This window comes from Melozone crissalis, unplaced genomic scaffold (assembly GCF_028551555.1).
Source record: "Melozone crissalis strain CALT ecotype California unplaced genomic scaffold, PUWL_Pcris_2 ptg000027l_1, whole genome shotgun sequence".
NCBI lineage: Eukaryota > Metazoa > Chordata > Aves > Passeriformes > Passerellidae > Melozone > Melozone crissalis.
This window is the reverse complement of record NW_026535805.1, coordinates 36,751,459-36,764,681: the sequence shown is the minus strand read 5'-3', so window position 1 is coordinate 36,764,681 and position 13,223 is coordinate 36,751,459. Positions and strand designations below refer to the sequence as shown.

The following is a 13,223-nucleotide window of genomic DNA, read 5'->3' as shown; positions in this document are numbered from 1 at the left end:
TTCCCATGGAAATGTCAGGTTTAAATGGTGCATAGCTTGGTAGGGCAATACAAATCTGCTCCTTTGTAATTTGACAGGGTGTATAGAAATACTGTTGCTGTGGTACAATATGTAATATGGATATGGATGTGTGTGCAGTGGGAGTGTAAAATCAGAAAACCAGGAAGGAAATGCTTTCAATGGGCATGATTTAAACAGCAGGGATGTATTGCCTGCAATCTACACAACAGCAAGTACAGCTCTGAGTACCCATTTTACTCATGCCTTTTTCTTCAAAGGTTACGGTTTGTGTGTGTTTTCACGCAGGTGTAGAGGGATTCACAGGATCATTAAGTAAGCAATGAAAAGGCTAAGGAAGGGGTCCAAATCTTTAGCTGCCATAGATGTCATTTTTCTACTGAAGTCAATACACCTATTTCAATTTGCAACTCTTAATATCCGGCCTGAATGCTGCAGAATGAGTAGAGGATGGGAGAAGATGGGGAAAAAATACACAGTCTGGTAATATGTATTATACAGCTAAGAAGTACAGCCTAGAAACTCTCTTTGTTATAGTGAAACTGAACTCCTCTTGGATCAACTGACGAATATGAGTTGCATGTCTTCTGCAGGATCTTAGAGAGAGCCTTGGGTCCACAGAAGAACACACCAATACTGTTGCTGGAATCACAATGACAACAACAAACGTGAGAGTAGCAGGGGAAATGGATACAACTGTGCTTTTTGGCTGCCTTCAGCTTTGCATCTTTTCAAATGGCTTTTTTGAGAAATACATTTGAAAAATCTTGCGTTACTGTATACTTTGTGTTATGTACTGTATAATTAGTGTTGCTATGTTAGAGTATAATAATTTTATTACTTTCATGTTTATTATGTCTCATTACGTTATTTATTAGATTGCTATATTAGAGGTCACAAAATGTTTTAAATGGTGACTGTTTGGTTTTGATCTTCATAGCTTTTTCAGAGAGGCAAACATACTGCTTGCACTGAAAATTTTAAGTGCTTTTTCTCCAGCTGAGTTAATTTTTTCCTAAAAAATTATACAAAATGCTCAGTTAGTGAGTTTCTGAGTTTTCTTCTCCTGTCTGTCCCCCCACCCCAGCCCCCATGCCACCTAGTCTAATACTTTTCTGCCCACAGACAGTTTTAAAATGGCTGACTTAATTACAACATTTGTGAAGAGGTACTTCTTATAAAATAAGAACATGACAAATGTAACAAACAATTGCATTCATACGTGCACGAGCACATAGGGAGCTGGTAACCTGGAAGCCTGCTAGAAACTGCCCAAATGGTTTGCCTCCAAGTACACTACACATATTGCTTTAAAACATGTATGCAGACACAGATTGACACATGTGCTGTGCTGCTGGGGAAAGATCAATCTCCAGAAATGCAGAGAAAGTGACAAGTGAAAGAATGAGTTTTAAAAGGTTTGTTCCTGTAAAGGAGGGGCTGTGGATATGATTTGGTGCCCAAGCTGTAGCCCCCAGAAGTCATGCCCAAATTGTTCTGGTGCTCATTTGCACCAGGTTTAACCTGAAGTGGTGTATTCCTGCTAATCAGCTAAAAGACACTGTTGCAGCCAGGGGGAACTCTGTCAACCTAGGCACAGGGACTCAAAATTTATTCAGATCCTAAAAGCTGATTGTTTCATCACACAGTAGAAACTCTGTTTGACTCTTGAATCTCCTGTAACTCAGAGCAAGAAAACACAGGGATTCTTTTCTCATAAGGAATCCTTATTTCATGCAAGGTTATCTTTAAAAGGTTCAGCATTGACCATAAACATGGACATATAGGTTCACAAAAAAAAAAAAAATTGAGATTTTCCTGTCAGTTTAGGACTGGCTTTCTATGGAACTACCTCAAGATCCAGTAGGGAAAGCTAATGCCCACATCCCCCTGAGCAGCAGAAAAACATTTTTATCTCATCTGTACTTACAGCTGCAGAAGTAACTAATGTTTAAAAGTAATGTTTCAACGATAACTTTAAAAGCTCTGTTTATATAGTAGAATCCCTATGAAAGGTCTTTCAAAAGTCATATTTTCTATTCTTGGCCTTTTTATGCTTTTAATCTTTCATATTTCCTGATTGTATTTATTTTGACCTCCATCAAGTGAATTCTCTATTACTGTTATTTTTGCAATTTTATGGTATTTTTGTAGCTTACTGTATTCTCTTTGATCTCCTCCCTTTCAGCTTTTTCTTGCGTCTTTTTCATCTTTTAAAAGAAGTTTTCTCCTTTTTCTTTTTGTATCTCTGTCTTCCAAGTGCAAGCCTTTATTTTGCATTAGCAGGTAAATGTTTGGAAATCACAAAGTCACAAAGATTCTGCAATTTTCTACTGCTGAACACAAAATATTTCAAATTCTTGCTTCAAAGGCTTTCAGGAACAAAGAAGCTTTTCTCAGACCACTAGCAAATCCACCAAGTTCAAATGAACTGTCTTTGCCAGCAGAGATGAACTAATAACAGAACAGCATAGTCTTGCAAGAGCGGCCAAATATGTTAGGGGAACAAACATATCCTTGACATCATAAGAAAAAAAATCACAGTTTATCTCTTTAATAACCATCTTCAAGGGAAATTAATGCTACTTTGTCCTTTGTGCAGAACAGTAATTGGATTGTGTGTTTCAATTATATCTGGACAAAGGCCAGGATATTGAAATACTTCTAAATATTAGATTTTCTTGTCCAAAAATTAGATTTTATTGGCATTCTCTTTCCGAGATTTCTTCATTAAAATCTTCATTAAGTATAAATCTTCTTTCCACACAGCAAAAAAGAAGAAATTGTTTTAAAAGGGTCATTCAGAAAGGTTTGCTCTCCCCTCCTCCCACTGTTTATGCTGAGAGAAGAGTTACCTAACAAGGTTAGAAACCAGCCTGCCTTACCTAGGATGGTTTTCAGCTAGTTTCTTGAACTCATTGTCCCAGTTTGGCCTTCCATACCAGGTTTTCTGTCTCAAACCAGTAATTACATCCATCTTGTCATCACAGTGGAGGGCTATGTGAGTAGCCTAAAGGCAAATTTACAAGATAATAATTTTAGAGCAAAAAAACCTGTATTCCAAGTGAGAGGCAAAAGCAATAATGCTGAGAAAGATGGAGTGATGGAAAGGGCACTCTGCAATTATCAAATGAGGAGAGGAGAGGAGAGGAGAGGAGAGGAGAGGAGAGGAGAGGGAGAGGGAGAGGGAGAGGGAGAGGGAGAGGGAGAGGGAGAGGGAGAGGGAAAGGGGTATTTGAAAGTTCACAATATTACTAGAATTGTGAAAAGCCTTTCCAAAAGTACCTAAGAGCCAAGTCCAGAGCATTCTGGTGCTGATGGAAAACCCAGTGGATATACCAGCTCAGCAGGGGTAAAAACAGGGGTCCAGTGGAGGGGCACAAAGATGATGAGGGGTCTGGAGCACCTCTCTTATGAGAAGAGACTGTGGGAGCTTGGCCTGTTTAACAGTCAGAAGAAGATTGAGAGGGGATCTCATTAATTCATGTAAATCTTTCAAAGGCAGCTGTCAGGAGGATGGTGCCAGACTATCTTCAGTGGTGTCCAGTGGCAGGATGAGGCGCAATGGCCATAAACTCAAACACAAGAAGTTTCATCTCAACATGAGGAAGAACTTCTTTATCCTGAGGGCTGCAGAGCACTGTAAAAGGCTGCCCAGGGAGGTTGTGGAGTCTCTTTCTGGAGACATTCAAAGCCCATCTGGGCAAGTCCCTGTGTAACCTGCTCTAGGTGACCCTGCCTTGGCAGGGGAGGTTGGACTGGAGGATCTCCAGAGGTCTCTTCCATCCCTTACAATTCTGTGGCTCTGTGTAAAACCCTCAATGTTTTGAATTTTCTCCTCAGGTAGAGGTAGGTACAGAAAGCGGATCACCTCAGGTGAAGCACTGAACCAAGTTTCTCAGCTCCCAAGTGCCAGAAGAAAATCCTTATTTTCATGGGCATTTACTGTCCTTCACCTTCTATACTGCACCCATTACTGTGCTTGTCTGGGTGCTTCCCAGGTGCATTTAAAAACCAAAACCCACTGTCACTCCTAACTGTACTGCTCTTGTGTAGGAGTAATAGGCTTGTTTCCACTACAGACTATCATCATTGCTGCCACTATCAAGAAATTAACAGAGGAAAGTAAGTTAATAATGGACTTTGCATTTAGCCCAGGCCCTAGCATGGACTAAGTATCATAATCATTTTTTGCAGAAGTGGTTGCTGAAATTTAGATCCATTTTGTAGGAATACTATATATTTCTTCTTCTCATGATCTTCCATGTTCCTTACCAACACAATTATTCTTGTCAAGCAAAGTTGTCACAAGAGATTGTGTTTCTAAAAGCTTCTTCTTGTTAGTTTGAGCCACTGTCATGAAGGATTTGGAATAGTCTAAGAAAGACCTTAAAGTGTTTGGTAAGAGGGGGAGGTAGAAAACTGCAGAATTTTTTAATTGTTTGCAGCAAAATTGTCCCATTGATAAGATGGGGTGTTCTCATTAAGTGGAAGTTTCCCAGGATTTTTGATATTAGCCTTTGCAATAGCTCAGAGTGCTAAGGTTGCCTGGGAGTCCCAGGGGTATTGCAGGGACTTGTCCGAGCAGAGGCAGACCTTGTCAAGCCTTATCTGCTTGACCATCTGTTGCCAACATGGAATCTGCAAAGAGCTCAAAGCATTGAACAAACATGTCTGAGGAGTAGACACATGTCAGAAAAGGAGGGGGTACTAGAAGGTTTAAAATGCCCTTCTTCCTCCTTGAGTTCAACTTCACTTGACCACTGGTCATCTATATGGTGAGACAGGGAGAGAACCCTGAGATCGTTGTTTTGGTTTTTGCCAGGGGAGAAGTAACATATCATTCAAATATTACTGGTGCAGAAGCTCAAATTTTGAGGAGTGATGAACAGGAATTTACTAAAAATAAAGTCCTATAAGATTAGGGAGCTTTGTGTGTATCTGAAGAAGATGATGTTACTGAGCAAGCACAGTGCCCAGGTCAGAGTGGGAGAAATAGCCACTGAAGAACCTTCCTCTGACAGGAATTGAGAGAGATCATGGGGTTGAAGAGAGGAAAAAGTTCCTTCAGAAAAGTTCAGGGCACACGAGTGAAGAGAGACGGACACCCACCATTGTCAAGAACCATTGTCACTCTGCCTGACTTCTGGCCTGATATTTGCCCAAGAGGGAAGTGAGGTGAGAGTTGAAAGACGAGGGCAGCTTTGTGGTTTTTGGGTTCCCCAATAAGAGCAGGTTTTAGGTAATACCCTATGATATTGCTAATGCAGAGCAGTAGTTTCTACAACTGCCATATACTTCACAATGGGAGTGGATTTTTCTGAATACAGCTTTATGCACATACCTCATTACTTGACAGAAACTCTAAGGAAAGCAAAAAGAAACAATGGGGGTTTTGTATCAGCAGAGGCAGAAAAGGAAAAGCTCTATGAAATCTGTATTTTTTTCATCTCTACTAGGCAGTCCTTCATTCAACAGAGACAGCAGGAAATAAAACAGTAGAGCAAAGACTTCCCTGTTAGAGTTTTTCTGGCAGGTGCCTGACTTATCACTGCATGATCTGAGTGATCCATTAAAAAGGGAAGAGAGAGAGAGAGAGAGAGAAAGAAAATCAACACTTGTGTTTAGCTAAAGACTAAAGAGGTTGAATAATATTGACCCAGTCTAAGAATTAAGTGCCTGAGGTGGTATGATCGAATGAAATTATGAGATGGCAAATTTAAAGTCAATCAGAGAAAATGTCTTTTCAAACAACATGAATTAGACCATGGAGTTGGTTGCCAAAATTTTCAAAGTGCAGTACTTTACAAAAATGCACTGGATACATATATAGGTATATGTATATGTATATGTATATGTATATGTATATGTATATGTATATGTATTAATGCATGTATATATATAGGAATTACTACAACAGAAGTTGTATTAAATAATAAGAGTAAATGAAACCTACACTTTTTAGACAGTTCTCAACATTTCAGCACAAAAATGACAGAATCTAATGAAAGACTGTTGCTAAGACATAGACAAAATATCCCTTGATGAGCTCCTGAAAGCTCTATGCGCTTTTCTGTGAGACACTTGGTAACCATCTTTACCCAAGACAAGATGCAGGATTGGAGGAATCCCTGGCTTGATTTCTCCATTCCTGTTTTCCGAAATGTGAGATGTAAACAGATGTCTTAGGATCTTCATATTTACAGTTATTTTTCTCTCTGCTTCATCCATCATTTATTCAGCTGTTCCTGTTCCATATGTTACCATACTGGAAAAACAAGGTACATTAACTCTGACTTGTAACAGTTTCATTATTACCTGACTTTCATCCCAGCCAGTAAGAAATATGTGATAGCTTAGAAAATCATTTTTCCATTTTTCAGCCATTTTTGTTTCCAAATGGAAGAGAAGATCAGCAAACCACTCAAATGCTGATGGGTCTCGACAAATCCAGTAAAAATAAACCTGTCAAATAAAGTAAAGAGATTTAACAAGAAGCAAACTTTCAACAAAACTTCCTAATTACTTGCTCAACTCATTAACCATATAGTGTGTGGTTCTTCTCCACAGTCAATTTATAGTAAACATAATTGAACATCATTTTGACATATTAAAATTTTGATTGTCATCTTAAACAATGAGTGAATTAATGAATATTAATGTGCTAGTAAAAATAGGCAATGGGCAAGCTTCTCGTGAAGCCCTGCCAGTGCATCTCTGCTTTGACTTGTAATACCTAGCCCTTCATGTCTTGCAAATAATTTGATCATTATTTGAAATTTTGGATTTATTTAGTTTTAGTTTTATTCAGCATTTAAGCAAGGAATTCCTTGTTTCTCAAGACCTTATGCCATAGGCTAACTCTTGATGTTGCCAAAAGGTATTTAAGTTCTTCAAGTCATATGCCCTGTATAACACAGGTGAGAAATAGTCCCTATTGCTTTTTTAGAAATGTATTTCATGTTTAATTTGGAGCATCTAGTTCCTAGGAAAACCTGAAACTGAATTTATAGTTGCCAAAGGGGTAAAATGAACTACTATTCCATAATTTGTTTTTTATTGTTTGAAACCCTCCTCTCTATCAAAAACTGACACAATTTATCTCATCTAGATTTTACTAGTTTCACTTTTCATCTTTTTTGTTTATTATCTGTTGGGTTGGAGACCCTGTTATCAAAGTTTTGTTCTACAAGCAGAAATTAGAGATCAAGTCCTCCTATAATTGTGTCTATAGCAAACCAAATGTTTCTGCCGCTGAGAGGCATCCTTTAATCATTGCTATGACTTATTTTTCCTACTCTATTGCAGTAAATCAAAAACATAGCAGAGTTTGCTGGTTTTTGATTTTTTTTAAAGAAAGAAGCTAATTTATTAATATCTTGGCATAAGGTAATGCTTGCATAGGAAAAAAAAACCTTTCAAATAAGACTGTTAGTCATTGTCCATATGATGATGAGTTTCTATTTCAAGAGTCCTTCCTCTGGCGTCTTAAGCTGGAACAGTAGGAATCCACAAGAACCTTTTTCTGCCCAGTTTTTGGGCCAGCTGGTCCAGGGGTCATTGTGACCACTCCTGCAAGTGCATGATCTATTGTGATCAGTTGTCTTAACTGCGTATAAAGCACCTTCTAACTAATTATCTATTTCTAGAAGGCTGTCCTATATGACCACTTCTGCAGGAATGGTTTCTGATGACCATGTGCAAATGTCTTGTCTGTGTACAAGTTAATAAAATTTGCAGTAGGAACTGTCTCAGCACTGATGAAATTCCCTTGCCAGGATCTTATCAGTGCACTGAAACTTAGTCACTCTTAGGCCCATCAGGAATGACCTTAGGGAGTCTTCAGCACCGTCATGATTTCCCAGTTGGAAATCTCCTCTCACAGTGTGTGGTATGTAAAGGGCTGGGACCAGTCCATCCCCTGGTTTCAGCTCAGTGCCCTGTATGAAGCCATTACAGATATGGAGACAACTCAGCTGTGACTTCCTGTCCTACCCAGAGGAGGAATGCCTGAAACTCCCAGGCTGTCTGTCCAGGCACTACCCTGATGGCAGTCTGAAGCACAGTTACAAGATAAGTGTGATTGCAATTCTTATTACTCAGATTCTGCAGGTCTTGCAGCACACTCTACTATTATTTTGACCAGAGGGTGCCAAACCTCAAATGGGCCTCTGCAGGCTGGGTATTTTCAAAATTTATCCAAAGAAGAAATTCACAAACATGGAGGAAGTCTAAAACTACACCGTTTCAGATGTGGAAGGAACAGCAGGAAGGACAATGTATAAATTTATAAAACCTGAATGATTGGAACTTATTTTATTATGACTGTGATTTTTATTTTGTTGAAAAATCCTTTAGCTTTCTCCAACTCATCTCCTTCTCTGCTCACCAGCCCCTCTGTCTTTTATTGTACTGCAATATCAAAGGTGATCTGGAAGGTATGTTCCCAAGGCAATCATTAACTCTTTTCCACAGAATCAATGGGGTAAAAATGCGTGTTGGACACTTCTGAAATGAAAAACCAGAGAAAGAAACCAGAAAGCTATAAAGAGATTTCCCAAAGATTTAATATATTAGGTTGTCAGACTTCTGGTAAGGTGGTGGGAGAAAAATGTGGTAATACCATGCTTCAGTGGAGATTTGGTGAAAGACACTAACAGTAATTTGAGATGTTTCCTAGATCTGAGTGTACTGTAAGAGACCATCTGTGGTTTATGTAAGAAATAGAAATGATGTATGATCCCAGAAACAGAGATAAGGCATTCAGGGTTAAGTAGGGTATTTTTACAGCCCAGAAATAAGACTGTCTGTGGAACTTTAGTACTAACCATCTTGGCTGTTTGCTTTTTCCCCTTCTGTTTCAATATTTTGCCTTAAATATGACCTCATTGCTTTATGGAGGGGGGCTTGCTGCTGATTTACCCTGGCATAGGTTATGAGGAAAAAGCAAGCCCACTGATGTTCTAGAATTTCAAATTTGTGGCCAACAACAGCATTATTTTAAATTACCAAAACTAGGTAAGATTTATAGCCTTAACCTGTATGTAGCTTTTTTGTGTCTGAGTCCTAAAGTTGTTCTATATACTCAGCACCTCGAAAATCAGCCCACTGAGTGCTGTCAGTCTGTATCACACCATAGCTGTTGATTTCTAGTGAGAAATTTCTTCCCCCAGACTCTACTTGATCATCTTATTTCTCAAGTTTTTTCAGCAGTGCATTTGATGGAAATGTATATTTAGTACACGTGTGTGGAGAGGAGGTATGTGTTTCTAAATGAGAAAAGAAATGTTCATGGGGTAGCAACTGGGAGCATGTGGGCAGGACTGGGACATAAGCGCATTCAGGGAAGGAGGAAGGCAAGCTAGCCAATGAGTTGAGACAATACAGTCTTCAAAGTGGGGAGCTGGTTTCCAGAACATCAGACTATGCCTCTTAAAGGAATGCTTTTATCTGTTCGCAGGCCTGGCTGTCACAGGAACAGCCAGCCCCACTGGTTGGAACAAGCCACCTCTGGCACACTCCTCTGAGGAGAGGATGCAACTTTCTGAAGCTGCAAAATTTCCTTAAGCTCATCCCGCGGCACCCATTGCGTTGTGTCTGATTTTCACGTTAAGAGGTGGCAGGCATTTGGTGATGAAGAAAGACTGTCATTGTTAGAAGAAGTATTTTTGGCTGTGATTATAATCTTAGAAAGAAAAGAGATAGTGAAGAAGTATGGCCTATGGGTAAAAGGAATTAGTTTCCCTTAGATCAAAGAGGACTTCTAGTCTTATATGCTAAAATAAATGGTGTTTACAAAGAAGTCTTCCTTTCTTTACACTGGCTGCCCATAGCATAGCACAACATATTACGTATATAATTAAAATACAATAAATGCACCAAAAAATTAATCCTTATTAAAACAGTAAAATAAAGTAGTTCCAGTGCATTTATATAATTAAAGATTATTCTGAATCCTGTTTTTTTCTTGTAAGCCTCATGCTATTAACTGACTCCAATTTAGGACCCGTAAAAATCTGGTTTAGATTTATGTTTCATTAGTCTCCACCCACCCTACTGCCATCCATTGCATTTATCTGCTTGATGGCTTGCCCAAGTAAACTGTCTTAAATTTTCCAAGTGCTCTTTTTGCAAATTGAGTTAGATGCAGTATTGCTATTAATCAGATCAAAGCAGGGGTTTGAATAGTTGCTTATTTCTGCAATGCTCTTGCAATTCATGGATATTTATCCTTCAGTTTTCCACATCCTGTATTTTGTACAATGGACAAGAGCAAGAGCTGTGTTACCTCTTTTCTGTAAGGTGAAAGAACATTCTTTGTAAATCAGCTTCCATCATGAGGATAGTCATTAGTAATTATCTGTTGGTGAGCATTCATCTGTTTCTCCCTGCTCCCTGAAGGCAGAGTTGGAGCTGAAGCTCTGGGCAAAGCCAGCTTTTCACTTAAGGGGTGTCAGAGAAGGACATCCCTCTTCCCTGAGTCTTGCTGCTCTCTCCTAGGCATGAATACCCCTGCAAAAACCTCCTACACCTGCAGGTCGGCACCTCCCTGCAAGACTCCAGTCCTTCATGCTCTTGGGTATACTGCATTACCTGTGGGCTGCAGCATACAAAAACAAACAAACAAACCAAACAACAACAAAAGAAATCTCAGAGGTCATGCAGGAGGGGGGTTTGGCAGCCTACAGGAGGCACTGACTTAGGGTGTCAGCAAACGGCCTTTCCCATAAATGCATAACGAGGTTCAACATCATACTCCTAAATTTGAGGCAAAAAGCTTAAACTGTTATCAAGAAAGATCAGAAAGGTGGTTACATTTGACAGAAGAAAGAGCCTAGGTTTTTAGGTCTTAGAGACAAGATTTTTGTGCAGGACTGGAGACTGGGGCAGATATTTACCTCAGGTGTGGAAGTCGGTCCCAAAGCAAATGGAAGAGGCTGATTGTTTTCCTCTCAGTAGGTAGCTGAACTGCCATAACATGCTATGGTTGTTTAAGGTATACATGGATTCAAAAAACAATTAGACTACTTCATGGAAGAAAAAGCCACAAAGGGATATTAAAGACAGAAGCACAGCTCTTGTATCAAGGAGTTACTGAGCTACAAGTCACTCAATGGTGAGGAAGTGTCCAGTAAACCAATCACCATCTGATTTTTCTGGTCTGTGTACTTTTCTCTAGGTGTTCATGAAGAGCCACCATTGGAGACAGGACATGGGGCTAGATGGATATTTGGTGTTACTAAGTAGGACCTTTCTTATGTCTTTTTGTAGGGAAGAGAAAGTGGATGTTTGGTAACACTAGAATCTGATGGATCAGTACAATTTCAGTAGCAATTGATCTGAAAAATGAGACCACTAGTGTGAAAAAAATAAATTGTATTATGCATATCTAGAGCCAGTAGAAACTTTCCAGCCATGCCTGGTAGTACATACAAAAAATTATGGGGAAATGAGGGCTCTAAGGCTATTTAATTGTGAAGAATCAATTAGATAAATGTATACGCCTTTTGATTTGTTGGTTTTTTAAATTATACAGCTGCAGACATTATGGAAACTATGAGTATTTATATCTCAACCATATGTGGGCAACACTAAGAAATATTAGTTCAATAACTGTAATGATAGCTGTACTCAAATCAAAACGAAGTTGTTAAAAAAAAGAAAAACCTCTTATTTATTTCCTTAATAGACATTTCTATGGCACTCATCATGGCAAAAAGAGAGTGCTGAATACTTTGAGGAAGATTAAATTATTTGTAATTATACTACAAGTGGAAGCTTTTAACCAATGGAAAAAAAAAAAAGTGGAGCTACCCTGAGATTAATCGCTCTCACTGCTAAATTTTTTTAAGTAATGCTGTGAACTTCCCCATGACCTTTCATCCACACTTTCAAAATATTTTACAAGCACTGATGAAATTTAGCCTCATAACACCTGTGAAAAATAAACATTGCTATTCCCACTGCACCAGTAAGGAAGCCAAGATATAAAGAAAAGACAAGTAGAAATCCTGATAATTTTGTATTTCACAGGAATTCAGAAAAGCCAAACTCTATAGTAGAAAACCATGGCAGAATGCATGATGCATTTATTTTTGCAGGCACATTTAGCCAAAATTCTCCCTAATTCTCCCTATGAATGATCACATTTAAGTATTCTATTGATGCATTGTTAAATTCTGTTCTTTTCCTCTTAAGATAACAGCAATGACAATAATAACAACAACACTTTTACTTGTATACAGGTAGAATATACATAATCTACATATATAAAGTTTTTATGCATATGTGTAGCTCTTCTTCCAGTGAAAAAGATCATCCTGGTACAATCATAGTGTTTGCAAATACACTTCTTTTCTCAAATAGCATGTATTTCCATTTTTATTTCCCTCCCTTCTCAGTGCTTTTTCTGCCTCAAAGATCCCCCCTGGCAATTTGAACCTGTCCTCAACTCCTCAGTTACTAAAATCCCAGATGCTTTTTCAGTGGCAGCTCATCATTAAAATGCCAGTTTTAACACTCTTTCATTTAAAAAGATCAGCCCCTTGGTCCTGCAATCAGCTCCATATGTATTGACCCTTTCAGAGATCTGTCCCTTCCAATGCAGTTTCAATGTTTGTCCTTAAATGTGAAATGTTGAAAGTTCCTGATTCAGCTTTTAAACTGGAAAATGGCCTAAAAGCTGTAAGGTCCACAAGCTACCACTTGCCATGATGGATATGGAAGAGAATGTCTAATGCTGATTTTTTTCTATGCTACATTCTTGCCCTCACCCCACTTCACCTTTTATCTCTTCTTCACCTGTAGTCCCCAGTACTGCCTCACATGCCATTAGCAGAAGGTATGTAACAGGTTAGAAAATTAAGAGTATGTTAATTAATTTGGTGCCATCTTTACCTTATGGATCTTAACATATTTTTTCAACAAAATAATTAAAGTTGTGCGAGGGAGTAATATGCATCTTGATATACGCATCTCATCCAGAGCTTAAATGCCTTTTATATTCCTTCTGTGCTGGTTAATATCCCGACTTTGCAATGTGAGAAAAGCAGCAAATGGCTGCTGAATGCAGCCTTCTGGACCAGGACATGCTGCTGAAGGACCCTTGTGAAACTTGCACCTGGGCAAAGAGCAAGTGCTGCCCTTCCCTTCTGATTGAGATGACATTGCAGGATTTATTTTTCATAAGAAAGAGGCTAAGTTTC

The 13,223-nt window shown here is 38.8% G+C and overlaps 1 protein-coding gene across 1 annotated transcript in view; it reads right to left on the bottom strand.

Moving 5' to 3' along the window:
- Positions 1 to 533: 533 nt before the first annotated feature.
- Positions 534 to 13,223, bottom strand: part of NOX3 (NADPH oxidase 3) — a 38,943-nt gene continuing 26,253 nt past the window's right edge. Inside the window, exons 11-13 of the mRNA XM_054280188.1 lie at positions 6,337 to 6,483; positions 2,904 to 3,028; positions 534 to 660 (exon numbers count right to left, since the gene is read on the bottom strand). Of these exons, the coding sequence (XP_054136163.1) occupies positions 534 to 660; positions 2,904 to 3,028; positions 6,337 to 6,483 (399 nt within the window). The remainder of the gene's footprint in view (positions 661 to 2,903; positions 3,029 to 6,336; positions 6,484 to 13,223) is intronic.